General features: G+C 66.2%; 1 protein-coding gene and 1 long non-coding RNA gene across 4 annotated transcripts; both read right to left on the reverse strand.

Moving 5' to 3' along the window:
- Positions 1-249: 249 nt before the first annotated feature.
- Positions 250-27,651, reverse strand: CTBP1 (C-terminal binding protein 1). Of its 3 annotated transcripts, XM_078446383.1 has the most exons (10): positions 27,282-27,501; positions 17,629-17,824; positions 16,023-16,177; positions 8,230-8,374; positions 6,894-7,100; positions 4,985-5,199; positions 2,979-3,109; positions 2,203-2,330; positions 1,550-1,667; positions 250-1,183 (listed from the first exon to the last, which is right to left on the reverse strand). In XM_078446383.1, exons 2-10 carry the CDS (start codon positions 17,633-17,635, stop codon positions 997-999), a joined length of 1,293 nt encoding a protein of 430 aa, XP_078302509.1. In that variant the 5' UTR covers positions 17,636-17,824; positions 27,282-27,501; the 3' UTR covers positions 250-996. The 3 variants fall into 3 exon arrangements, with proteins under 3 accessions (XP_078302509.1, XP_078302510.1, XP_078302508.1); XM_078446384.1 differs by lacking the exon at positions 17,629-17,824 and having other exon boundaries at positions 27,282-27,651; XM_078446382.1 differs by lacking the exon at positions 17,629-17,824 and having other exon boundaries at positions 250-1,180; positions 27,282-27,502.
- On the reverse strand, positions 22,507-27,047 carry LOC144616215 (uncharacterized). Its single transcript, XR_013555364.2, has 3 exons — positions 25,142-27,047; positions 23,073-25,111; positions 22,507-23,042 (listed from the first exon to the last, which is right to left on the reverse strand). It is a non-coding gene; the product is annotated as an uncharacterized LOC144616215 (long non-coding RNA).
- Positions 27,652-27,859: the final 208 nt, after the last annotated feature.

The following is a 27,859-nucleotide window of genomic DNA, read 5'->3' on the forward strand; positions in this document are numbered from 1 at the left end:
GCACGGAACCACAGGTCCCTGCCGCGCCCGTGCAATTTGTGTCTGCAGAGGTCACGGCGTCTGCTCTTGTCCCAGGTCACAGGCCGGCCCGGGGGAGGGGCACGCGGGAGAGAGGGGGCCTTGTCCGCCTGCACCCCCGGCCCCCCCAACAAGGACCACCTTCCCCCCCCCCCCCCACCCCGGGGCTCCCCAGGGCTGAGACCCGCCGGTGTCCCCGTGAGGCAAAGCCACCAAAACAGACGCTGGGCCTGCCGGCTCTTTCTGGGATTTTTATTTCTTTAAAATAATTCATACAAATGGTTACAGTCACAAACATGATTTTAACCAAAATATTGCTAGCCTACCACGTCAGCAGGACGGCACCCGCGCAGGCCAGGGCGCTGCGCCCTCACGTCCCGGGACCGGTGCCGACGGCCGGAGCGCGCTGTGCGCCACACCCTCCTCTTCTCTCCGAGCCACTTACAACGCCATCTTCGTTTGGAACAAGGGGGTTCATGCCAAAATGAGGAAAAACAGCCTCTGTTTTGTTTCTCTAAATTATTCTAAAAATAAGACAAGCAGGTAGAAAAAACAATGCACTGTGTGGCGTAGAAAGAAAAACGGGAAGGAGTCGTTGTCCTGAGAAGTTTGCCCAACTGCCTGGTCGCGGGTGTGTTCGGGCCGCAGCCTCAGCCCGGCCTGCGGAGCACGGCCCCTCGGGCTCTCTCCCCGTAGACAGCTAAGCAAACCGATCCTTTGTGATGTTCTAAAGACTGTACACGGACAAGAACATTCATGATAGAATTAACTACTAAACTTCTTTTGCTTAACGAGGACGCAAAGAACACAGGACAGCGGCTGGCCCTCGGGGAAGGACGACTACGGCTGACGCGGGGAGGGCGGAGTGGCCTCTCGCCCGCGCGGCGCCCGGACAGTCTCTGGAGCGCTGTGGCCTCGCAGACGCCGCCTCCGCCACCACCCGTCCGAGGGCGCCAAGGCTGCAGAGCTCCGCCCGGGCTACAACTGGTCACTCGCGTGGTCTCTATCTGCCTCGGGCTTGACGGTTTGGCCGGGAGAAGGGGCGTGGGGCGGGTGGGACACAGGGGGCAGGCCGTGGGACAGGGACATGGCGCTGGGGACGATGCCTTCGACGGCGGTTGGGATGCCGCTGGGGGCCACGCCCACCACGCCCGGCGGGTACCTGCTGGGGGGAGGACCGCAGGTGAAGCTCGCAGCAGGGATGGGGGGGCGGGGCCTGGGCCAGGTCCCTCCCTCGGCTGCAGATCCCACAGCACAGGGCCAGCGAAGCGGGGGGCGGCTCCCAAAGGCCCCGCCTAGCGGGACCCCTCCCCGCCCCGACTCCTCCCCTGGCTCCTGATTCCAGGGTGGTCTCTGCCCGCATGTCTGGCGCCTCCAGGCCAGAAAGGCCATCCCGCTTGGTCTCCCGCGCCCTGCCCTTCTGCTCCACTGGGGCCCAGGCCAGCATGCACGTCCAAGCCTGGGGGCCCCCCACGGGCCCCTGCCCCACCCGCAGTCATGACGGAAGTGTTGTGTCCCCGCCCCCGCTCACCTGTAGGCGGCCCCGTTGAGCTCGGGGTGCACCACAGCCGGGTCCATGCTGGCCCAGTGGGTGGCCGCTGTCAGGTGATCCTTATTGACACAGTTCTTCAGGCTGTCGGGGATCCGGCCTGGGAAATGCGGCGGAAGGAGGAAGGGCAGTGCGTGTGCGGCGGCTGCATTGAGGACCCAGGGGCTCGGGGTCCCTCCCTCCCCTCAGGCCCAGCAGGCGCCGGTCCTGGATACGGTCACCTTGCAGCTCAGGGAGCCCCCAGCACCGAGCTCAGCACCCTTAGCTCTCTGCCGGGCCTAGGGATTTTGGAGGGCAGCGAAGGCCCAGCCCAGGTTCACAAGCACAGCCAGACTTTTTAAACGCGGGGTGAGAGGGGGCACGCGTGCTGAATTCCCACACGGGCGACAGAGAGCGGGCACCGTCAACGTGCTGTGCGAGGAGGACCCGAGGGCTGTGTGGAGAGCACCGTATGGAAGCCGAGTGCTGACCTCTGCACTTGGGGGCCTGGCAGGGTGTGGAAGGGCGTGAACCCGCCCCGGCGCAGGTCCGTCTCAGCTCCGCGGCCCCGAGTGGCGGGGAGCAGAGGTCCCTCTGGCGGCCCAGCGGTGCAGGCCTCCGAAGGGGCCGCACCGGGGTCTGCCCGCAGCCCTCACCTGTGATGGCTCTCCGGATCTCCCGGGCTGCCTCCTCCCGCATCTCGATGGAGGCCTGTTCGCTGTACCAGGCCGCGTGGGGGGTGCAGATCAGGTTAGGCGCATCCTTCAGGGGGCCCTGGCTAAAGCTACGAATGGCGCAGAGCAGGTCAGGGTAGTGGGGGGGGGTGCCTGACCCCGCCTGGACCCACACTTCACCCCTGCGTCAGACCAGGGGACCCAAGGATGGTCAAACCTGCCCACGGGCCCCTGACAGCAGCGGGGACGCTGCCCCTGCCCTCCCTGCAGGCGAGGGCGCTGGTCCCCGAGCCGCAGGGCCTCCAGGCCCTCCCGGCAAAGCTGACAAACCGGGGGCTAGCTGCCGACCCACAACGGCTTCTCGGTGCGGGGCCTCTATAGACGCGGCCACACGAGGGTCAGCTGCCTCGTGCACCTGGGCAAACCCACTGACGTGGCACCCCGAAGTGCTTGGCATGGAGCGCAGGTCTGAGCCCTCCCCTTCCCCACCTACAGCACCAGTCACCCGCCCACTGAGACCCGGCTGGGCCCCGGGGGGCCGGGCCCCGGGGGCAAGCCCGCCTGGAGCAGTAGCTCAGGCTGGACACCAAGCCCAAGGACGCCGTGTCCTTGGACCCTTGGCTGGGGCCTGGAGACTACGCGTGGTGGCAGGCCCAGCCCCACTCCGGCCAGCGGCCAGCGTGGGGCGTGAGGCTGGGTGGGGGCCCGGCTGGGAGAGGTGCTGTCCAAGGACCACCCAGGGTGTCGCCAGGAGGCACCTGAACGGCTCCGACTCGTGCACGTCCAGGGCTGCGCCCCGGATCCGCCCCTCCTTCAGGGCCTGGGCCAGCGCCTTCTCGTCGACCAGCCCGCCCCGGGCTGTGTTCACCAGGAAGGCGCCTTGTCGCATCTGGGGGACACAAAGGACAGCAGGAGTGAATCGACATGATCAACACGGAGGCCTCTTCGCTTGCCTTGCCCCGCCCACCCAGGGGAAGGGCCTCAAGGACCAGGGGGCGCAGAGGGGCTGGCTCTGGGACCTTGCGCTTGGCCTCTTCCCACCCAGGCCAGCAGGAGCTCTCTCGGGCCGGCAGAGGGCTTGGGGGTCTGTGTGGGCCCCGCCCCACCTGGAGGAGCAGGGAACGCACAGCTGGCCTCCTGCCACAGCAGTGGGGTGTCCTGGCCCAGCCCCCCGGCTGCATGTGGTGCCTGGCAAGGACCTGACGCATCCAAGACACGGTGTGGCCCGAGCTCCTAGCCCTGCACACACCTGGAAGATGGGGTTTCAGGACCTTGTGGTGCTGGCCTGACGGACAGGAGCCCTGAGACGTGGTCCTCAATGCAGCGGCCCCACCAGGGAGCCCCGTCGGCAAGGGTGGGCTGTGGCTGCACCGGCTCTACCCCAGCACGGCCTCACTTCCTTCTGCTAAAAGCCCTCAGGGTTGCCCTGGAGACGCCCCTCTCCACTGCTCCAAGGTGAGGGGCTCCACCCTGCTCTGAGGTGAAGGGTTCCCACGACCCTGAGTTCACACCAACTAAACCAGCCCCGCCAAGCTCGCACGGCCAGCTGTCAGGTCAGGGGAGCTCCGGCCCGGCTTCTCACCTGGTTCTCGGGGACGTACCCCAGGGCCATGCCTGTGCCCCCTCCCTCCCCCCTCCAAACCCACCAGCTGGAGACAGAGAGGAGCCCCAGGTGCCCGGCCTTCCCCACAGGACTGCAGGGCCTGGGGCAGACAGCAGGGGTGACCCCCCCCCCCCCCCCACAACACATGCACACACCTGCAAGGCAGGCAGAGCAGCGGACACAGAAAATCCCACACACAGGCACATGCGCGTAGGCACGCACACACAGGCACGCGCCTAAGCACTCGAAAGGCCTGGCCCGTGAGAGGCAGCCACTAGCTCGAGCACCGGCCTGACCCAGGGCAGTTCTGAAACCCTGGTGACACCGTGTGCCTCATGGCCACTGTCTGGGCACCCCCGGCCCCCAGGGACGCTTCGCCCTGCAGACACGGTACGGAGGCTCGTGGCACAGGCAGATGGCGTGGGAGAACGCAAAACCCCTGGGCGTGGCGTCTGGCCTACACGTGGGGACAGGACCAGGGACTCAGAAGACAGGCCTGCCTGTGTGGATGACTCCCTAGCAAGTGAGTCTCCCGCCAGGAATCCACCCACCGGGAACCCAGGCCCCGACCCTCCCCCTCCCCCAGGCCCCGACCCTCACCCTTCCCCAGGACCCCGGGCCCCAACACTTGCCCTTCCCCAGGACCCTGGGAACACGGGCCCCGACCCTCGCCCTCCCCCCGGCACCCAGGCCCCGACCCTCACCCTTCCCCAGGATCCCGGAAACACGGGCCCCGACCCTCGCCCTCCCCCCAGGACCCCAGGCCCGACCCCCGCCCTTCCCCAGGACCCTGGGAACATGGGCCCCGACCTTCGCCCTCCCCCAGGCACCCAGCACCCAGGCCCCGACCCTTGTCCCCCACCCCAAGGCCCCTGCCACCCAGGCCCCAACCCTCGTCCCCCACCCCGAGGCCCCTGGCACCCAAGCCCTGACCCTCGCCCTCCCCCAGGCCCCCGGCACCCAGGCCCCGACCCTCGCCCTCCCCCCGGCACCCAGGCCCCGACCCTCACCCTTCCCCAGGATCCCAGAAACACAGGCCCCGACCCTCGCCCTCCCCCAGGCCCCCAGGCCCCGACCCTCGCCCTCCCCCAGGCCCCCAGGCCCCGACCCTCGCTCTCCCCTTCCCCCAGGAACACGGGCACGAGGGTGGCGGGCGCCCACCTGCTTGACGGTGAAGTCGTTGATGAGGTGGTGGTTGTGCTCGTTGAGGCCGCAGTGCAGGCTGACGCAGTCGCTGTGGAACAGCAGGTCCTGTAGGGTGCTCACCCGCTGCAGCCCCAGCGCCCGCTCCGTGCCGTCTGACAGGTAGGGGTCGTAGAACAGCACGTTGAAGCCGAAGGCCTTGGCCCGAAGTGCCACCGCCTGCCCCACGCGACCTGGCAGGGCGAGACTCGGCGTCACCGGGGCCGCAGGCTGAGCGGCCCCCCACACCGCCTCAGTCTCCCCTGTGCCCGGGGCCGCTCGCTGTGGGGAGCACGGCCCCGTCCGCCCCCAGGCGTCTGCTCCCAGACGCTAAAGACGGGGCGTTCAGAGAGGAGGGCGGGGGCTGGAGGGGGTCCCTGGGGAAGGCACAGGGTGAGGGCCGCAGCACCAGAGGGGTGGCCCCTGCATCTGGAGGGGGAAGACCAGAGGGGCTCGGAGCCACTAACTCCGGGACCCCAGGAGGGAGCCCTGACCTGGCCACAGGGGGGCCACCGGGAAGCCAGGCCCAGGACAGCGCGGCCACGGTCCCAACGTCTCAGGGAGCGGTGCCGCAGGCCAGGGGGCACCCCGCACGGCACCTCAGGGCCCCTCTGGAGTCCCCCGGCCGGCCCAGGGCAGGGAAACACCCATGAGGAAAGCGAGCAGGGGAGAAACAGCCCACACTCCCTGAGGCCACCATGGTGGGGGGCGGGGTCCCGCACCTGCCTGCTGAAGGGTGACTGCCCGAGGGACGGGACCCCCGGGACCCCAGGTGAGACCAGGGCAGAACAGTCCTGCCAGCCGCACCCAAACAGCTGCCCACGGTGCCACGAGGCCAGGTAACTCAGCCGCAGGGCACCCGCTGCCTGGTAGGTGGGGCCGGACACACACCCAGACACCCCAAGAGCCATTTAGACAGTCCCCTGAGCGGGGGCCGGGGCAAGGGCTGCGCGGGTCACCTCTGCCAAGTCAGACTCGGCCCACCCGGCCCCACCAGGTCAGAGTCTCTCGACAGCACTGCCGAATGAGATCAGGCAGCCCCCAAATCGACCTGGCCAGGCACACTGGCTGCCCATCCATCCTCCTTCAACAAACCCCACGCCTGGGGCCCCAGGTGAAGGATGCCGTCCCTGCCTTCGCAACAGTGGGGGCAGCAGGGGGGGAGACACTCGTGGGGACCAGTCCTGGCGTCCGTGTGCCCATCTCAGCAGGACGGCGATTTGTGCCGGAGGAGACAGGCCTGTGTCTCACGGACGACCCCGACCTGCCCTAACGTAGGTGCGTCTTCGCGATCGACGATACCCAGACGTCCCTGTGGCACCGCCCCACGCTGCACACAGCGCTGCCTCTGTGGGGCGGGGAGGCCATGCGGGCCAACCAGAGGAAGCTCAGGAGGCAGCATGACAAGGGGGTCCCGTCCATGCTGGCCTTCCCAGGTGGGTGGAGCCCGAGTTTGGGTAGGGAAACGGGTCGCAAACAAGAAACAGAAGAGGGACCTCACGGACCCCGGACAGCTGCCTGCATGGCAGGTAAACCAGCTCCCTCCACCTACGGCAGGGTTAAGGGCCACCTGGCCCTCACCTGAAGGCCACGTCCACTTAGCCGTGGTCGGAGCGGGGACAGGGTGAGCGTGTCTGAGTGTGGTGGGCATGCGTCCGTGTGTGACCCCACGGGCAACCATGTTGGCGTATGTGTGACCCACACCTGCTGTTCCTGGGAGGATCGGCCCCACGCTGCCTCCGGCCTGGAAACCGCCCCGCGTGGGGGAAGTCGCCCTCAGGTCGGGGGGACCGTCCAGCATCGGGGGGGACCGGCCGGCGGCACAGCCCGGCCCCAGCCTCGCGGTCAGCCGAGCCAACGCGAGGAGCAAGGACACAGACGAGCTCACCTAGTCCGATGATGCCCAAGGTCTCCCCACGGATCCTGGCCGCTCCGGAAGCCACTTCCCGGATCTGCTCAACGCTCTGGACCCGTGTGCCTTCCCGCAGCGCCTGGTGCAGCCAGGTGGTCCTGCGGTACAGGTTGAGGATGTGGCACATGGTGGAGTCGGCCGTCTCCTCGACAGACGCCGCCGGCACGTTGCAGACCGCGATGCCTGGGAACAGATACGCACGCGCGCTCACCGGAGCCAGCCGTGGCCCTTCCCTCACGAAAGGCCAGAGGAGCGTCCCCAGGCCACCCCGGGAGGCTAGGAGGCAGACCCTGGTTACGTGCCACGGGGAGGAGCTGCCCGTAGGTCCAGCGGCAGACAGGACAGGACGTGGCAGGCATCTACCTCGCCCAGACTGCTGGCCACCTGACCTTCTGGAGGCGCCCGGTGAACGGAGGAGCAGCTCCTCGAGCTCCCCCAAATGCCGGGATGATGCCAAACACACCGGCAGGGCCGCAGGACAGGCCCAGGGTGGGTTCCAGAAACAACTCAGCCCACCGTGACATGCAAGAGCCGGTGGGGGACAGGGGGCCCAAGCCACAGTGTCTCCGAGACCCGGGAACAAAACTGCTGCCTGGGAGAACAGACCAGGTCCTGGGACTTCTGAGCGGCCGCCTGCCAGGCTTTGAAAGGTAAGCACAGGGCACGGCTCTGACTGTCCCTGGCGGGGGAACAGAGCAAGGCCACACTCCGTGCACAGGGACAGAGCCTCCAAGGAGCCCCCAGGCCATGGTGCGACGCTCCTGGGCATGCTGCGTGGGGGCAGGTGACAACAGGGCGGGAGGGCCTGGCCAGGCGAGCCGGCGGTGGGCATGAGCGCGCCCACAGGAGCACAGTAAACTCCAGGACGCGTGACGCAAACCCCACCACGACTCTGCGGCAGGCAGAGATGCCGGAACGTTCTGACAAGTTCCTTCAGCTGCATCCCGGAGGAAAGGACAGGCACAACCAGGCACCGGGGGCACTGCCTCTGACCGCAGGCCCTGGCCGGGCACGACCTGGCTGGATGAGGCCACGCGGCTGGTGCAGACACACGGGGAGGCAAGATCAGAACGCACACTGCCCACGAGCCAGAGGACACGTGCTCTCGCGTGGCTTTCTGAGGAAGCTGCTTTGACCAGTGGCCGGGGCTCTGCACCCCAAAAGCAGGCTCATGAGTCACCTCCAGCCAAACAGGCAGCTGCAGGGGACTCTTGGTGTAAAGCAAAACCCACAGACAAAACCAGATGTGAGGAAATCCAGCCCAGGGAAGGACACACGACAGCTGCGAAGGAAGAGCCCGGAACCGCCCTACCTAAGTCCCCAGCTGACTTGATGTCGATGTTGTCGAAACCACTGCCGATCCGAACGATGATACGAAGAGCTTTGAACTTCTCCAGGTCCTCCCTGGTCAGCGTGATGGTGTGGTACATCAGCGCCCCCACCGCCTCATTCAGCACCTGCCGAGAGGGAGGGCGTCCGCCAGTCACATGTCGGCCCCACCTGGGCCCCCGGTCTGCCTGCTGCCCCCAAACCAGCACAGACACCCTGGGAGGGGGAGGGGAACACCCCCACCCCCAGCCTGGCCCCAGGCCGGGACAGTCCAAGGGGCTTCCCGCTGTTCTTTCCTCTGTGCACTGCGGCCTTCTCAGGCCAGAAGCCGCTGCGGTGACATTTGAGGTCACCACAGTGTGGCCCTGCTGACGCTGCTCAGACTCACCTGGGAGTCCAGGGCCCGCCCCGCCCCATAAACTGCAGGCCCAGGAGAACGCACGGTACGGGGAGCGGGCTGACCTTACCTGTGGGCACCAGACAGTAAAACAGACAGAGGAAGCTGGGTGTTGGGAGGACACAGAGCATCCGAAACCCCCAGACCCTGGGGAGGTGGGTGGGGGGTGGCCGAAAGCTGCAGGGCCGCCGTGACCAACGACCGGAGGGACCCCACGAGGAAACTACAAATCATCGTGGCAGAAGCGCACATGGGGCCCCACGACCATAAACAACTGCGGGTAAAGGACGTTTCACCTGCGTAGGGAGGACGGCTGTGCGGAAGGCCGGGCCGGCGGGGCTGCGACGTGCCCCTCGGATGGCGTCGGCTGCCGGGCCAGCACGGGACGCTGGGGGCCGCGCCCTCGCCCTGCACGCAGGCAGCACGGGCCCCTCCTCTCCAGGTGCTCAGGTGGGCGAGGTCTGCCCCTGTACCTGCAGCTGCCGCTGGCCGGCGAGCGGCCCAGGGCATTCAGGGCGGCCGCAGCCAGCACGGGCCTCCCGAGGAGATGGCCATGGCTCTCCGGGACAGCCCTGGACGCCTGCCCTGGCGGGGTCCTCCTGTCTGTGTGCGGCCTGGGCTGCCTTGCGGGAGGCCCCAGGTGCATATCGGTGTCCTGCCTCCCCAGAGTTTAGATGACACGGGCTGATGCGCCACTCCGCTTGCAAAACCGCCCAAAGGGGGCGGCCCTCCCCAAAGTTAGGGCTCCACCCACGGCCCCGCCCACAGGGCCCGCGCAAACGTGGAGCTCTCCACGGGTGGGGATAAGCCCTGAAGACCGCGCTCAGAGCCGCTGCGCAGGCCACGCCCACACCCGAGGGGCCTGGTCCCTGCCGACCAAGCCCCGCCTCACTCGGTGGCGCCCGTGCAGACCACGCCCATACCCCCACGAGGGGGCAGGCCCGCGCGGACCACGCCCACACCCCACTCGGGGCCTATTCCCTGCCGACCAAGCCCCGCCTCACTCGGCGGCGCCTGTGCAGACCACACCCCTTGCCGCTGTAGCGTTGCTCCCAGTGTGCACAGCACCCCGCTTGGAAGCCCCCAGGGTGCCCAGCAGCCACACAGGAGGCGGGGACGCCTGGTTTCTGGGGGGCTTGGCCCAGGTCCAGGAGGGCAGCAGGACCGCGCCCCAGGGCCGCGAGCACGGCCTTAAAGGGCTGTCGTGGCAAGAGCCGGACGTTGGCGGAAGAGCCGCAAGGTCCAATCTCCGGGCCGGCGACGCTCCAGACACACGGTGTAATCCAGGGCATGTCATAGTTCAGGGACCCTAACGGGGTATAGCCGTGAAAGCTTTATAATCAAGACACCTCCAATTCAAAAAAATGCTCTGGCTACTGGGGACTTCCAGCACCATGCCACCCTGTCCTCCCCCAGACTGAGCTTCCTGTGCTGACTCTGGGTCTCCTGCATGGGGAGGGAGGCCAACCACAGGCTCTGCTGACCTTGAGTCCCCAGGACGAGTGAGGCCAGCAGTGGGCTGTGCACAGGCCGCTGGACGGCAAGGCACCAGGCATGAGCTGAGGGGGACTGCACCCAGGACGGCCTAGACTCCGGGCTGATGTGGGCAGCGGAGTAGAGCAGGTGTCCCGTGTGGGGTGCGGGGCACAGTGAAGCTGCTACCGCCCTGTCTCAGTCCCTTCCTCCACTGGACAGATGGCAACCCAAAATACAACTCCCTCAGGCTGGCATGGCCTCCCTTCTCCTGCCGGCTGAGGTGGCCAGGGGGACATGGCCGTAGGGGACCACACCAAAAGGGCCAAGGGAGAGATGACTGAGAGGCAGGACAGAGGCGGCCTGGGTCCCTGGTCCTGTTTGCTCTGGCTGGCCCAGACTTGAGGGTGCTGTGGGCCCCTGCTCCTGCTCCTTGCACTGAAGATCCTAGGAATTTCAGCTCCTAGAGGCAAGGATGTGCCAGGCTGACGTGTGAACAAACGGGATGGGTCACTGCCCACATCCTGACTCCTGCCCCTGGACTCCTGGAAGGAGGTCCAGGCTGCACAGGCACAGACTTCTGGCACCTTGACTGGCCCTGGTGTGAGAGGGAAGCGAGGACCCATGTGTGACAGGGGAGCAGCAGCGAGTGCTTAGGGGACACAGGGTTAACTAGGAGCGCATGAGGAGGGTGGCTGGGAAGTGGACGCGGGGCTGTGGGGCGGAGGCAAGAGGGCAGACCTTGGCCAACGAGACCCTGGGAAGAGTCCTCTGGCCGCTGTGCTGCACAGACCGGAGATGTGGATGGCCATGGCAGCAGGGGTGGGGGCGAGGGGACAGATCTGCCGGTGCCCACTGTGGGCAGACACGGACGTGCAGCGGAACTGGGGATCCAGATGGGTGCAAGCCAGCGCCAGGAGGAGCAGCCCTGGGCTCGGAGGCACACGGACCGTGGACGGGAGCTCCCGAGGGAGACTGGGTCTCCGGCCGGGGCAGCTGGACACATGCGGGCCTCTTGCAGAGAAGAGCAAGGCTCAGCTGTGGACAGGTGGAGAGGCTTGCGTGCGTGCAGGCGGCCGGCTTTCTATCTTGAGCATTTAACCACGGCAGGCAAGTCTTCAAATCGTGACCTTCACTGTCCTGAGCTACATCCCAACACGGACGATCCAGGATCTGACGGTGCCTACTGTCGGGGCATCTGGGTTACGACCACTGTTGGCTGCGGTAAAACCCACGACTGCCTTGAGAGAAGTCCCTAGCAGTGCAAACTAGTGGGTCCGCTGGAGAGGCCTCTTCCGGGCTCCGGGCGCCGCTCCGGCCGCACCTGGCGGTTACGACGCCCGCTCCGGCACCGAGCCCACAGCGCCGGGCAGTCCGGGGTGTAAAACGCTATGTGGGAGGGACACCCGTTGTTTCAGCCTTAATTTGCACTTCTCCGTGTGACCTGACCACATAGGTTTCTTGGTAAATTTTTTCATGTCTTAATCCTTTTTCCACTGAGCCTATTTTAACCACGCAGTACCAGGTGAAGTTCTCAGAACAGGAAGCTGCAGTCCTCAGCGGCCACCCGCCCCTGGCCCTGCCAGGGAGGCCCCGCCCAGTCGCGGGGGGAGAGCCCGCTGCCACCGAGGCAGCTCCGTGCAGACGGGCACAGGCCAGGACCACCGCACCGCTCCACCCGGCCCCCAGGCCCACGCGCCCTGGAAGTCCCTCACATTCCCTCTCGTGACCGCGAAGGGGCTGGGATACCCGCAGGTGCCACACCGACCTCCCAGAGGGGACGTCTGTCTCCGTAAGTCGGACGCCGGCAACACACATCCCCCTCCCCCAGCCGTGTGGCCAGGCTACTGCCTGAACCGTGTCTTTAGCCCCCGAACGGGTACGTGGGGCCCGCCTTGCAGGATGAACTCAGCCCAGGGGCCCCGGGGTGCTCACAGCAGCAGCAGCAGGGTCTGAGGGGGCACTCGCTGGGCACCACGCAGAAGGGGAGCGGCAAATGGCTGGCTGGGAAGATATGTGCTGGGAGGCACTGACGGGGTCCACCACGCCCCCTCCCTGCATCCCGGAGGGGAGGCCTCGCTCGTTTCCTTTACACACACACACACACACACACACACACACACACACACACACACACACACACACGCACCATGCGCAAGCTTCCCGGGTCTTCAAGTTTACTTACTTTCTGCGTCCACACAAAGGTGTGACTCATTTTGTGAGGCTGAGGCTCAGAAAAGCAGGCCAGTGACACGGTGCCCCCAGCACACTTTTATATGGTTGTCACGGGATGTTTCCCTGTGACAAAGGGCCACATGCAGGCCCAGAGGGGACAGGTTTTCACAGAACTGCCAAAGCACCATCAAAGCCGGCCACGGCCACAGCCACCGCTGAGCAGGCGTGGCACCTCACACCTCCTGATGCTCCCTGGGTGCAGCCAGAGCCGGCTAACGTGGGGGCGGGGACAGTGTCACCTGCTTCCCGGCGGTCACTGTTTTTGCCCAAACGCACCCTCCGCCGCCCCCCCATCTGCTGGGACTTGTCTTGTCCCTGTCGCTTGGAGGAAGGCAGCGTGAGCCGTTTCGGATACAGCAAACACCCACCCATTTGTCACTCGTCTTTTCTTTCGCCACATGACTGTTTTCGCTGCTCTTCAACGCAGCGACCTTTTCTGTTACACGGCCCCATTTTCCACAGAACTCAGCACGGCCACTTCTGTCCTGACCTCAGGACGGGAAGGTCAGCCCCTGCAGAAGTCCCCCTACTTTTGTCAGGACACGTGCACACGCGTGGCCGTTCACCTGGGAGGCTGCCCCGGGGTACCTGGGCTCACTTCCCGAATGCTCCCCGCTTCCCCGGGGCCTCTCAGTGGGCACCAACACAGCCCTACTGTCTGCCTCAGAGTCGCTGGGACACTCCCGCCCGAAGCCACCTCCTGCCACGCACTACTCGCTGCATAGACCGTCTCGGCATTTGCCTGGACATCCCCCTCACTTCTCGCGCGGCCCCGGTACCTCCTTCCGGGGACCAGGAGCCTCACTTTTGACCAGGACTCTTGAAACACTTTTCCTGTGCCCTTGCCGTCTTCCTTGACATGTCCCCACATTGCCGCCTATGGGTGCCCCACTTTCCCAGAAATGCCCCTCAGGGACTTCCTGCTCCAGGCTAGCTGACGGCACCCTCCCACCTGCCGCCCCCCCCCCCCCACCCCGGATTGCCCCTCTGCTTTGCAGGTGCTGGTCTTTAAGGAGCTTCCAAGAGTAACTGAGAAAATGCCCCTGCCTCTGCGGTCTGACGAGGTGCAACCAAGGGTTGAAAACTGGTTTCCCCAGAAGCTTTAAGGTACCCAAAGTTGGGCTGGTGGAGGGATCTGCTACTTGAACAGCAAAGCATCCTGCGGACCCCCAACACTTGTCCTGGGTTCGCGGCAGGAGAGCCAGAGTCTCCATTTAGCTCTGGAAGGTTTCTTCATCACATCCGCTGATGTGTTCGGTCTCTCCTCCATAACACTCAGGTAACATCCGACATCCAGCTGCTTACAAGCAGGTAGAACCAACTCCCTGATCCACGGCGATGTGGAAGAGAAGCCGTTTCCCTCCCAAGCCAAAGCCCTCAGATAGGTGGTCCAGGGGCCCTGTGTCAGCTCCACAGCCATCAGGGTCCAGGGCTCCCGTCTGGTGGCTCTGCCACTCCCAGGTGGCTGCCCAGGCTCCAGCCATCACATGTGGTTTCCGGCCCACAAAGAGGGAAGACGGCTCTGCACACAAGGCCTGTCACCTCTTCCTGGTTGGACTTAGTCCCCGGGCTATGCCCGGCAGCAAAGCCGGGGGAAGGAGGTGTGTTTCCGCCGGGAGGTGGGAGGTTCCCGAGGGTGGCAGCTAGGCGGGCACGTCAGGCTGAGAGCCCTTGGGTCTGCAAGGCTCTCCTCTGGCCTCGCCTCTTCCACCTCTCCTTCAGGCTCCCCTTGGCAGTGTCTTCCAAGCTTTCTATTAAAATTAAATTTTTCCACTCGCGTGTTTGATTTTCAAGCGCGCATTCGAGTTCTCGGGTGTCGCCTTCCCGCCGCGAGCCGCCGGCTGCACAAGCAGGTGCCCCGTAGGTCTCGCCGAGGCTCTGACTGGCCGGGTCCCAACACTCTCTTCTACCCAAAGCGTAAATCACAGGCCGTTTTTCTCTGCGAGTACCCGTCGTCCCGTCTTCCCGAGCCGTGTGGCTGTGGCGTCTGGCAACGTCTGTCTGCCTGCTGGGCGTGGGGCAGAATCGCCGTGGAGCCGAGGCCCCTCACTGCCCCTCCCCGGGGTGTCTGACTTGCTTATCTGGGTTTTACGTTAACTTTTCAAGATAGTTTTGATAAATTACAATTTTGAAAGAAAACACGTTTTGTGTTAGTGTTCAAATTTATTGGTAGAACTTGCTCTAGTACCGCTTATGATTTTTAAACATTTCGATTTGTATGTGTCTTTCATGCCCTATATTGGCTGTAGTTTTCAACAAAATGCTTTGGGGGCGCCTGGGTGGCTCAGTCAGTTAAGCGTCCGGCTCCTGACTCGGCTCAGGCCTTGATCTCAGGGTTGTGTGTTTGAGCCCCACGTCGGGCTCTGTGTTTACGGCATGGAGCCTGCTTGGGATTCTCCCTCCCTCCCACTCTCTCTGTCTCTCAGCCCCTCCCCGCCTGCATGTGCACACTCTCTCTAAAATAAAACTCTGAAAAAAAATTTAAGTAAAAAAAGAACTAAAAGTTTTAGTCTGGAACAGCAGAAGGTTCACAACCGCCCCCCCAGCTCCACCGCTGCACACGCACGGGTGTGTGCGGCCACATGGTTCCGCCCAGTGGTGACTGAAGCAGCCAGCACCCGGGCGGGCCACAGGCCAGACCGTCACGCGGGCAGAGCCCCACCCGGCCCTGCGCTCCTCACCTGGGCACCCGAGCCCCCATGAGCCTTGCCCCGGTGCTGCTGAACTCGCCGTCGGGACGGGAGGGGCTCTCCTCTGGCATAAAACCGGGGGGGGGGGGGGGGGGCAGTCACTGTGGGGGTGTCGCAGCATGTGCCTCCTCCAGAGGGGCTGCTCCGCGAGCGCCCCACAGCGGGCGGCACTCCGCCAGCCCTGGACGGTGGCGGGCCGTCACTTGGTCACGGCGCTCCTGCCCCCCCCCCCACCCCCCCACCGGCCCGCCAGGTTCCTGAGGTTTCTATCAGCAGCGCACACGCTCAGCCCCACCCTCGGCGTCCTGGCCCCTGTGGGTTTTCTTCCACAGCCATGGGTTCTCTCTCTGCGTGGGCGGGGGCGGTCTGCCCGGGCCCTCGGGTTCTGTGACGGACACGCAGCAGAAAACGGCTGCTGGGAAGGACGTGTGGCTTGGCCGACGGGGCCATCCCCTACAGGGGACCGTCCGTTGCCTCTGCCGGGCCCCCAAGGCGCAGCGGTGTGGGGTCGCCGGCAGCCCAGCTCAAGGCTTGACACGGACGCGTCGGGCAATGTGGGGGTGGCAGGCGGCGTGAGGACGGCGGCTTAGTCCCGTCCATCCTGTCACCGGGGCCCCAACCCAGACCCGGGGCTGGGCTGCCCGCAGCAGGCCCTCCAGGAGCCATGTCCAGAAGCAGACACCCCAGGCCTAAATGCTTGGCCGCCAGCCCGGGATGCCCCAGGTGACCAATGTGGGACCAGGATGATGCAGCTCACCGGCCCCCAGTCCTGTCTGCCATGTCCGCGGCCCCCGGATCTGCTTTCTGAGAACATCTGGTCACAATGGCAACGGCTCGAGATGCCAAGCAGTAGCCGTCTCCGCCTCTGACAGGGCGGGGTGACGATGGCCGCACGTGTCTTGGCGGCCCGGGAGCCGCTGAGGCTCACGCCTGAGGGACCCGCCTGCCCTCCTCGCTCCCCCGAGCACCCCGCGCCGTTACCTTCTCGTGGATCTCCTGCGTGGACTGTGCGTCACAGAAGGCCACCGTGGCCACGTCCTTCAGGATGGGCATCTCCACCGTGCAGTCCCGGCCGTCGAGCAGCGCTACCAGGGGCCGGGGGTGCATGGGCCCGTTCATGATCGGGGGTCGGACGCCTGCGGAGACAGGAGCAGACGCTCAGCACAGCGGCGGCCCCGGCTGAGACCTCGAGCCCCCTGCCACCCGCCACCATCCGCAGCCCGGCGCAGGCCCCGAGAGTTCCCACGTCTGCTCGTCTGGACTTTGTCAAACCAGGGTTATGAGCCACCGGGAGAAGCAGACCAGTGTCTGCTACAGCTCACTGACGCCCGAGTGAACAGGGACCCCGCCGACTGTCACCACCCCACGGGGCTCGGGGCTGCAGACACACGTGGAGGCGCCGGGGCAGCCGCGGTCTTCACCACTGTGACCCCGGGACACGCAGACGCAGCGCCACAGGCCTCGTGATGGCATCCGTTCTTTTCCGCCTGTGGCGGCAGCGTGGCTACCCAGAAACCCTGAAGGGACCGCGTCTGCTGGCAGATTTGAAGAGCGGGGACCGTGCAGGGGTGGGGGGTGAAACCTCCGCGGTGCGGTCAGAGCCCCCACCTCGCCCGGCAGGGGACTCAGAATCGCCAGACGCTCCTTCCACACAGGAGGGGACTACGCCTCATCCAGGAGGGCCTCCCAGGCGACAGGACCAGCCCCGCGCACCCCACGGCCTCACGAAGACTCGCCCCGGGGAAGGCCCACGGCCCCAGTGCGCCGCCTACGTGAGCCGCCTGGACGCGGCGGCCCCAGCGGGTGGCTCAGAGCGGGATCTGCAGGGCCAGAACCCCGTCTCTGCTGCCTCCCTCCCTGCCCCGCGAGCGGTGCGATTCCCGCCCCCGGGGGGCCCGGCACAGGCGCGGTTTCCAGACGGCCCGGAGCTGCGCGCACAGACGGCGCTCACGTCTCCAGCCGTGCTGGGACGGTGATCTCACTTAGAAGACTGACTTTACCAGCGGAGGCTTATCGCCGCTGTTCTCGAGTGACCTGGAAGACGCCCACCGTCAGAGTCCCTCAGCTCTAACTCCTGACGAGCACAGACCGGCGTCACCCCCGCGAGCTGAGCTCTGAGGCTGTAAGGCCCCCCTGCGGGCCCGGACACCGCCGATGCCAGGGCGCCGCCCGCTGGAGAGCAGCACGTGAGAGCAGGCCCAGTCCGCAGGGCTGCCCAGACGCGGCGTCGGGACCCCCGACCGGACGACGCCCCCTCACCCAGGGAGGCCCCGGCCTCCCGACCACGCAGCCAGCGCCGGAACAGGCCTTGGGTTTCTGCGGCAACTCCCCAACCCGGGACCGAGCTTGCGGGCGGACGACCAGAACAAACCCAGCATCGACCTGTGGCCTGGCCCACCTGCCCTGGGGAGGCGTGGCGGGGGTGGGGGGTGGGGGGCTGGGCCCCCCGAGGAACCCCCTCGCTCCACCGCACGCGGGGCCTCACTGAGGCCGTCCTGACCCGCCGCACGCGCCGAACGGACAGGGTGACCGCGGTCGCAGAGGGCCTGGTTTCCAGCTGCTTCACACTCCGGGAGCCCCAACCAACCTGACATTTCTTAATATGGGCTCAGCTTCCACGACCATGAATTCGACTTTTCAAAGCGTTTTATCTTCAGAATCCCCCGGCAGAACCGCGTCCTGTCACTGGATCCTCATCCCACGTCTTTAATTGTCTCGAACCAAAGCTCTTAGGCTCCTGATCCTTGGCGACCACTGAAGCCTGCGCCGGGGTCAAAGTCTGACTAAAAATTAAACACAAGAGACACGTTAAAATACCGTCGAGAGCCAACTAGGACTCCCAGACGCCGGAAATTCCACACTGCATCCTTGATTCTGTGCCCGCGGCTGCCAGGCCGGGACCGCCCAGAGCCAGGAGCCGCGCTGCTTACCCTGAAGGTCCTCCTGGCACGTGGGAACCCCGCCCCAGGCGCTACCAGTGTCCGTGAGGTGCGAGGTGCGAGGCCGGGGCCCTGGGGGCTAGTCTGCCGCCAGTCCCGCAAACCTCTGTCTCGTGCTCCCAACGGCCTCCTGGGCCTCTGTGACTGTGCAGGGAGAGTGGACTTCTGAGGGGGCCACCGAGAGGGGGACCGCAGGATGCAGACCGGGACACACACACCACTGTCCTGCACCACACAGGACCCGGGGGGGGCTGTCCCCCAGGCCCCCTCTGTCAGTCCCCACAGGCCACATCCCGGGCACTGGCATCGACTCAGGCACGGCCCCCCCACCCCCCGACAGGACACTGAGGACACACTCCTGGTCACACAGCTGTACGGACGGGCTGAGGACGTGCCAAGAGCTGGGACTGAGCATGGATGCTCAGGACCCCTGCTCTCAGCATGGGGACAGTGTGCCAGGGTGGCCCCGAGGCCTGGCTGGGAGCCATGGTGGCCAGGACCCGCGACACCACCGGTGTCAACCTTGGGATCAGATGGCACCTCGGGAGGCCAGCACGGAGCAGGGACCGGATGCACTCGTCCCCCGCCCGATGCCGGCCACAGGGACGTCGGGCAGACCGGCCACAGCAGGGACGTACCTGCGGCCCATGGGACCCACGTGGCTCTCACCCTTGCCAGACTCCAGCTGTGACCGCCACTTCTGCACCAAGGCGGGTGCCCTGTGGTCCTGACCCGCGAGCCTAGGCTGTGCCAGAAGGCCACGCTCGACCACAGCACCTCCCGGGTCTGCTCACCTTTAGTCTGTGCAGGTGTGACCTCTGACCCATATCCTCTGTCCCCGCCCCCGAGCGTGGATGTGCCTTGCAACCCGAACCTCTGCCGACTGGGCTCGACCGGGCAGGACCCAGCCTGCAGCAACCCCGGGGCACGTGGTGGCAGGGGAGCGGGCGTGTGTGAGGGAGTCTAGGGCTGGTGCAGGAGGCAGCAGCAAGGCCAGGCCCAGGCCAGCCCCGCCCCGCCCCACCTCCCCGGGAGGCAAGCCTCACCCTCGACCTTGACCTTCAGAAGACAAGCAGGGGGCCGGCAGCGGGCCTGAGGTGTCTGGGCCGGGGGCGGCAAGCTGGCTGCCAAGGACACAGGTGTCCACCAAGGACAGCTGAATCGGAGCCCTCGAGTCCGGCTGGCCTGGCCTCCCCAGGACTCCTGCGCCTCCCTGGTGGTGAGTGCCCCGACTGGCCCCAGATGAAGCACCACTTCCCAGGCCTCACGGGATCCCCACGTTCCCCGGCCAAGTGGGGTCGCCCTGTCTGCCCTGCCTCGCCCCGCACAGTCAGCGAGTGCAGGGGAAGGGGGGTTGGAACGGGCCACAGCCAACCGTGCGGTCACTAGGCTTTCCTCGGTTTTCCCCCTAAATCCTGAAAGCATCCAGGGTGTCTCCGGCCGGATCCTCCCTGGTCGGCGTGGCCCTCGGCAGACGGTGTTTCCGCACGCGTGCACGTCCTCCGAGGGGCCCAGGGCCGTACGCCCTGTACACACGGGTCCCGAGTGCCCTTGCACCCCTGGGGAGCTGAGCCAGACGCCTCAGGCACTCTGGCGTCACGCCCTGGATTCTCCCGTGCCCGCTGCTAACCTCCGTTGTGAAAATGATTTCAGAGGGAAGCGTGGCTTTGCCAAACCTGACCTGGGTTCAGAAACCCACGAGCAGGGGCGCCTGGGTGGCGCAGTCGGTTAAGCGTCCGACTTCAGCCAGGTCACGATCTCGCGGTCCGTGAGTTCGAGCCCCGCGTCAGGCTCTGGGCTGATGGCTCGGAGCCTGGAGCCTGTTTCCGATTCTGTGTCTCCCTCTCTCTCTGCCCCTCCCCCGTTCATGCTCTGTCTCTCTCTGTCCCAAAAATAAATAAAAAATGTTGAAAAAAAATTAAAAAAAAAAAAAAAAAAGAAACCCACAAGCAGCCTCAAGGGGTCGGGGTGTGTTCCCGGGGCCACCTCACTATGGGCAGAGGTGTGAGCCCCACCCAGGGAAGCACCAGCAGGCGTGGGGCTCAAAGGCCAGCCCGAGTCAGGCCCCACGTGCAGATGGGTGGTGACTTCAGGCTCGGGCCACACACCCATGCAGGTGAACCTGGCTCCCGCCCGCCCCGGTGCCCCACGGGTCTCGGTGCCTGGTGACAGCGTGGGGCCGGGGAGGGTGACCCAAGTCCAGCAGCAGAAGAAGCCAAGTCCAGTGCGGGAGAGAATAACAAGGCCGTACGACTACAGGAAGCTTCTAGGCTGGTGCCGGGGGACGTTCGAGTTGTGAAAATACCATCTCCACCTCGTTTCTAGAAAATGCCAGAGAGAAGCCCCCCTAAGTGATCTCACTGCTCAGAACAACTACAGAGAGCCACGAGGACACAGAGGTGGTCGAGAGGGTGCAGCAAAGGACGGGGGGGGGGGACACGCGGTGGGGGGAGGCTCCTTGCGGGCCGGCAGTAAGGACACAGGGCCAGGGTCACTGGGGTCCCGAACTGTGTCTGCTCTCCTCACGGAAGTACCTTTTCTCGAGCGGTTTTGCCGTGTAATCAATTTTCTAGAATTCAGTTTTGCCATAAATGATAAAATCACAAAAACTAAAAAATGCTCATTAAAAAAGACAAAATGCAGGGAGCCTGGACGGCTCAGACGGTTCAGCACCAACTCTTGATTTCGGCTCAGGTCACGATCTCACAGTTTGGGAGTTCGAGCTCAGCACTGGCCTCTGGGCTGCAGCACGGACCCTGCCTGGGATTCTCTCCCCTGCTCTCCCTGCCCCTCCCCCATGCACACAAGCTCTCTGTCTCTCAAAACAAGTAAACTTGAAAAAAAAAAAAAAGACAAAATAAAACGTGAAAAATGAACAACGAAATTAGGAAGACCTTACCGCAAAACGGAAAAACGTTAGAACGCGTTCGCACTGGCGCGTGCGGGTTCGCCTGGTGCTGGTGCCACAGGCGCTCGACCCCAAGAGTGGCCCGCGCTCCAGGAAGGGGCGCCAGCTGGCACGCACCGGCACGTCCCCGCCGCCACTAATTCCAGGCGCCCCGCCACACGCCCGCCACACGCCCCCCGTGGCTCAGACCCCGCGGGGCTGGGAGACCATCAGGAGGGCTGAGCTTTCGTAACAGCGAAAGGGGCGTCCCCCTCAACAGGGAAATGAAACCAAACGTCCACCAGTCAAGGAAACCTCTGGACGGTCCACGGTTATCGTTCGCTCTTCCGCAGCAAAACCGCCTTCCGGCCAGTTAGTTACATGGCGGACCACCTCGCGCTGCCCCAAGCTCCCCAAACACGCGTGTCCGGCACCTACACGCGGCAGCCCCAGGCCAGGCCTCCTGCCCCCATGGGCGAGGGACAGCTGGAGAGAGTACGGCCAGCAGAGTGGACCCCAGGGTCCCCGTGGGTGCCCTGCCCGTGTCCCTCCGCTCCACCCCCTTCCTCCCGGTGCCCATCCCGCAATGACCCACAGGAGGCTCCTGAGAGTCCCCTGCTCCAAGAGGCAGCAACAGCTCTTGTACCGAGAGCTCCTCGCCGGGGGATGGGGCCTGACTACCGGGGGTGGGGCCGAGACCCGACGGGGGTCTGGGAGCGTGGGACACAGGGCTTCCGCGCCCGCCCGACCCCGTACTCAACACTGCCGGGCTCCCTTCTGCCCCCGCCCGGCCCCGATGTCCCACTCCCGACGACATGAGGGCTGGCTTACGGCATCAGCAGGAGGGGGGCATCTGCGGGCACCCGTCTCGGCACCTAACGGGCGCCAGGCGGGCGGTGAGCCCACGGGGAGGGAGTGGATTCCGGCGCCCGCCCGACACACACGTCCGCTTTCCTCTGCACGTGACGAGCTGCGCTCTCGGAGGCGGTGGCTCTGGGGGGCTGGGTGCCCGCAGTGGGAGGTGACGGCACCCACGCCGGGCCCCACGATGGCAGGTGCGCATCTGCATCCCTGCAACTCAGCAAGGCGGTGGAGGAAACGCAGCGGTCAGCACGGCTAGTGACTCAGGAAGCCCTGGCCGGAGCGGGGGGCACAGGGGGGCGGAGGGCCCGCTGAGCTGCGGCGGACGCCTCTGCTGGCCGCCACCCGGCACAGGCCCCGCGGAGAAGCACGCGTGAGCACCAGCACAGGCGCTGCGACACTCGTCGGCACACGGTTCTCGGCTGGCCGGCCGGATGCCAGTAAGCAAGGCCGCAGCACAAAGCATGGGGCAGGGGGGGCAGGACTCCAGCTGTGACACCAGCACCTCGGCGGGAACACCCCCACCCGGCACGGGGCAGCTGCGTGCAGGGGTGCACACGCTCTCTGTCCTGTCCTCGTACTCGCCCTGAAGTCTGAAGCTGGTATCAAAGCTCATCTGAAGGAAAACGGGGCAAGAGAAGGGACCACAGGTCCCAGGGGCCCCTTCCACAGGTGTCTGCGTGGAGCTCCAGGAGCCTGTCACCCCCCACCCCAGACCCCCTCCCACGGGTGTCTGCGTGGAGCTCTGGGGGCCCGTCTCCCCGCCCCCCCGCCCCCGCAGTCACTCCTGCTCTCCCCACCCCCTGCCCCGCTGTGCTTGATTTGACCTGGCCTCCTTGGCCCGGCTCTCCACTGGGGGTCACTCTCGGGAGGAGATCGGGGGTCTGGGGACACCCGAGGTGTCCAGCCCTCTCCAGACGAGCCACAGCAGCTTCCGGAGAACCTAGCCCACTCCGGGCGCAGCACACTGAGCTGGGACCCCGGGCCCTCCCCATCCTCCCCGCCAACTCTGACAAGCACTTCCTGCTCTACACCCACAACACACTCCCAGGACTCCTGCTGCTTCTCCAGCCTCAGAGACTAAGCCGTCTTCCCATACCCCCCACCCCCCTCCGCTCAGGCCCCAGGTCTCCCCACTGCCACAGCCGGGCCCCTGGTCCTAGATGCCGCCTCGGAGACACTGCGCCCCTGACCCAGAGCCTGTCACACCCCCGAGACCCTCACGGGCTGCCTAGCCCCTGCCAGCCCTTCCTTCCTCCTCCACAGAGCCGGACCCTCAGCCACAGCAGGCTGCCCTCGGCCAGCCCCCTCCGTCTTTCAGCTTCTGCCGGCCAGCGGTCACACCCTCCGGACGGCAGCCTCCTCGGGCTGTCCTGGTCCAGAGGCCCCAGGCCTGGCCACGCTGCCCGGGGCAGGGCTGCGGGCTGAGTGGAGGGCGGCTCCCACAGCGGGACTGTGTCTGGCCTGGCAGGACCCGAGCCCGCGCAGACCAGGCCAGGGTGCTCCCTCGGGCGACGCGGGGCCGTGGGGCAGAGTGGCCTCGCAGACCTCAGCGGCCGGACTCTCCGTCAGCTGCCCGCGCTGTGCCACCCCCTTAACTTACCGTAACCCACGAGGGCACTGACCACCACCCACATGCGGACTAAAACCGTGGCAGAGGCACGCTCCTGTCCCCAAGGGCCTCGGTCCCACACACTCCTCTCTCGTGCTTTTATGCGGCTTTGTGACGCTTCAGGATCCCACAAACGAGAACCTGATGGCCGTCGCAGAGAGGGTGCTGGCTGGCGGTGGAGGGAAGGTGGCCTTCCCTCCCCTCCGCACGTGGCATCCGACAACTGCTTTGGGGACACCCCACGCGGTGCCACCACCTTCAAGACCTGGCCAAGCTGCAGGACACGGACATCACAGACGCAGGAAGACAGAAGTCAGTGGCACCGCGGCCTCCATACAGGCCAGAATCCACGCCTGGGGAGGGTCCAGAAAGCGCCGCCTCGGGCCCCCCCCCCCGGCCCCCCGCCCGCCAGACCTGCTGGGATTTCTTCTCAACCGTCCCAGCTTCCAGTCCTACCACGCTGTCACCACCCCCACCCCGCCCCCGACCTCGCCGAGCACAGTGCTCTTGTACCACGGCGGCCGTCCAGCCCATCTATGGCCGGGCTCCAGGGCTGACAGGGACATAAGGGACCCCTTCCCCCAGGGCGCCACACCAGTGCCGGCCCGTGCCCCGTCCGCAGCTGAGCTTCCCGGGACGGCAGTGACAGGAGATGTGAAGTCCCGTCTGGGGACCAGAGGCGAGTGAGGTGTGGACACCCCCCACCCCACAGACGGCGGTGCCAGGGCCAGACAACTTCCCCCGGCCCCCGGAGCCTCGTACGGGTCCTTCTTCACGCCACCAATGGAGGGAAACCAGGAGATGCGCTAGCCTTTGACCGGGTCCTCCATACCCAGGAGCCCCGGGCAGCGGCCACAAGCTGTGGTCTGGCTACTGGACCGGCAACGCCCCAAGGGCACGGGCACGGGCAGTTCTGCTGGCCCAAAGGAAGCCCCCGCCGATCTTCAGCTTTCCACCGGGTTAGGGGGGGAGCCAAGGCCAGACCCGCCTCCGAACCCAAGGACCCTCCTCCTACAGACAGTCGTTCATCTCTGCCCTGAGGTTCCAGACAGGGGTGGCTCCAGCTCCCCAGAACATGGGGCCCTCGGGGCTGAGCGCCAAGAACCGGGCCCTGCCCCAGGACAGTCAGCAGGACCTCAGCAGGGCAGGCGACACCAGCCCCAGGCCCAGCTCCGTGCTCCCAGCCCCCCACCCCCAAGTGTCCTCGAGCTGAAGAAAAGAGGCAGGAAGAAAACCCCAAATGCAGTCAGGGGAGAGGACGGACAGGGGCTGAGACAGGTCGCCCCTGCCACAAGTCCATTTCTCAGAAACGGAGAGAACAGAGAGCAACCCGCCACAGCTGGACAGGCTGGAGGTGCACCAACACCCCGAGACAGGCTGAACAGGACACACGTGCGTGGGGCGGGGAAACACGCAGCCCCAAGCGCGCGTCCCTCAAGAGGCCTCGCAGAGACACCCAAACCAAACCCCGCGCTCAGCGGTGGTGATAAGACCCAACAGAGAAGAACCCTGGAGCGACCGTGGAACACAACGGCCGGCCCCTGCAGGAAGTGGAGCTCCAGGGCCGGCACACACAGCGGGCACCAGTGGGAGCCGCAAGGAGGGGGAGCAGACCAAAGCCGGGGTCCAGCAGGCCCCCCACGGCCCCCTTTGGCACAGTCCTGAAGCTCTAGGGTGGACAGAAGGTGAAACCCAGAGCGCACACATCGCCAGGCTGACATCCAGGGACAGCAGGGCGGGCACACAGCACAAGGCGGCACTGCCCCAGGCCCTGCTCCTGTCTCCATTCCTGCCCCAGGACCCTGCTCTGTCCCCAGGCCTGTCCTGCCCCGCCCCTCACCCTGGCCCCGGCCCCATCCTGTCTCCTAGACCCGTCCCCAACACTTAACAGGTGCTCACTCATGATCCCACGTGGCCTCACACCGCCATCCCCACCTGACAGACGCACACAAGCAGAGCACACAAGCTCAAGACCACACACCCAGCAGGGGCTCGGCCGGAATGCCCCCAGGGACGGGCTAGGTCCGTGCCCTGGTCCTCTCTGGTCACTCCCCTAAGAACCTCGGAGATGTCACCCCACACCAAGAGTGTATGGCCTGCACTGACCCACAGGGCGCGTGTGCAACGCTCCCTGTGCCTCAAATGTCGGCCATGCTGGAGGCCAGCAGCTACAGAGCACTCTTTGGTGTACATTTTTATACAAATGAAGTCGCTGCTCTTGAAGAAGAGGGCGGATCCTGGAAAAGGGGAAACCAGGTAGGAAAAGGGGATGTGGCCATCCCCCCATTTGCGACCTAATTCTCCAGCCACCCCCAGAAGTGGGAGTTGGGTGAGGATTTCACCTCTGACTGCTCGATTCAGACTAACCAGAGAAAGCCAATCTTGTTCCACTTCTGGGTGACAAGTGGTCCCCCCTCCCCCAACCAGAGGTTAATCTGTCCTAAACAAAGCACGAGGAAAATGATCACTATAAAGGGGTCTGGCCGCTGGCCAGGTTCCCGGCTTAAGCCGCTGCCAGCTTCAAGGCTGTCCTTCCGGGCATGCCCAGAGGTGGTGCCCTCATTTCTCCGCACACAGGCAGAGGGCCGGGCAGGGCACCCAGCCACAGAAAGATCTAGCCTCCGACTCCTGGCTCAGGTGTGGTTGTAGCCTCCCTCCCACAGGCCTCAGGGAGCCAGTGCCCCCAAGGTTCCAACGGCAGAGGGGAGGAGGAGGGGCAGCTCCCTGGCCCACCCAGCCTGGCCCCTCCCCTGCTGGACCCACTCCAGAGGAGGCCCCAGGCCCTGGCGGCTGAAGGCTGAAGTTGACCGGGAACTGCAAGATGGCCCCCTACACTTGGGTTCAACAGGGGGCACCAGAGGCTGAGACGGCGACCAAACCAGCACCCACCCAGGAGTGTCCCCAAGCTGGCCTGCTCCCCTACGGCCCCAGCCCCAGGGGCCCCAGTGGGAAAAATGGGGGGGGGCAAGGCCCTGCTGGGTTGTCTAGAGCACCTGCTAGGATCCTGGTTTCTGACACCTTTATAAGCGCAAAGGGGAAAAGAGGTGCCTATGACAAACTGAATGGGGTCCACACCTCTTGACGTACTCCGGTGGAACAGACTGGATCAGAGGAGTGAGTGCAGCGCGCAGGCTGCTCGGTTGGGGAAGCCCGCGCCCCAGGCTGCTGGCTGAGGGCCACCCAGGGAAGGAAGAGCCGCCCTCCCCACCAGCTGGGCGCTCTAATTTTATTCCCGTTTAGAAAATGAGTAAACAACTTCAAAGGGCAGCACGAAGCGTGCCATAAAGCTAAGCGCCCCCAAAACCGCCTGAATGAGCAGCGGCGAGGGAGGAGCCCAGCATCCGCGGCAGCACGCGGCCAGCAAACGCGCCCGGGGCGCAGGGCCGGAGCTCGGCGCCCGCAGACACGCAGCCCCGCGCCGCAGTCCGCGCCCGGCCTCGCCCCGGGAGCCCACCCACGGCGGCTCCACACGCCGGCGCGTCCAGGTCGGGGAACGGGGACAACGGCCAGGCCACGGGGGGCCCAGAGGGGACAAGGCCACGCGACCGCCAGGAGGCCGGCCCGGTCCCGGCAGGACGGACGCGGGGCGGGACGCAGCGGCCCGGCCCGCGAGGGGCCGTGAGTCCGCCACGTCTAGGCGCCAGGGCGCACCACCGGCGCCGTAGGGCCGGGACTGGGGGTCAGGGGCCGGGCGCGGCGCCCCTTTGTGTCACCTGCGCGGGCGGCGGCGGGCGGGGGCTGGCGTGACGGCGGCGCCGGCGCACGCGCACTCGCACGCAGCCGCTCGCGCACGCGCACGACCCTCCGCGGCCCCGCCCCCGGCGGCGCGCGGGATACCGGCACGCACGCGCACTCGCACACAAAGCCGGGGCCCGCGCGCGCCCGCCCGCCCCGCCCGCCGCCCCGCCCCCGCGGCCGGAAATGCGCGCGCGCGGCCTTACCGAGCGGCAGGCCCTTGTTGAGCAAGTGCGAGCTGCCCATTGAAAGGCGCGGGCGGCCGCGGGCCCCGACGAGTCCGGCGCGCTCCGCCGCGAGCCCGGCGCGTGGGGCGGCCTGGGCGCCGTCCGCTGCTCCGCCCGCTCGCCTGCGCCCGGGCGCCGCCGTGCCGAGCCGCGCCGCGCCGCGCCAGCAGCCGCTCCACCGGGCGGGGACAGGCGGCGCGCGCGCGGGCGGGGCTTCCGGCCCAGCAGTCTCCTGTTTCCAGGCGCGAGCGCCGCGCAGCAAGACGCGGGCGGCTGCAGGCCGCGCCCGCCCGCCCCGCCCGCCCCGCCCCGGCAGCGAGGCTCTCCCGCCGGCCGCGCCTGGCCGCACCTACCGGCATCCGCGCACCCTCCTACCCCGCACCCAGCAACCCCCTCCCCCGCCGCCCCGTATCCGCGCGCACACACACGCACCTGCCCCGCACCCACCAGGCCTCCACCTGCCGCGCGCGCGCGCACAGACGCGCGCACACACACACACACACACACACACACACACACAGCCACACATCTCTGCCCCGCACCCATACGTGCACCTG

This window comes from Panthera onca, chromosome B1 (genome assembly GCF_046562875.1).
Source record: "Panthera onca isolate mPanOnc1 chromosome B1, mPanOnc1 haplotype 2, whole genome shotgun sequence".
Lineage (NCBI taxonomy): Eukaryota > Metazoa > Chordata > Mammalia > Carnivora > Felidae > Panthera > Panthera onca.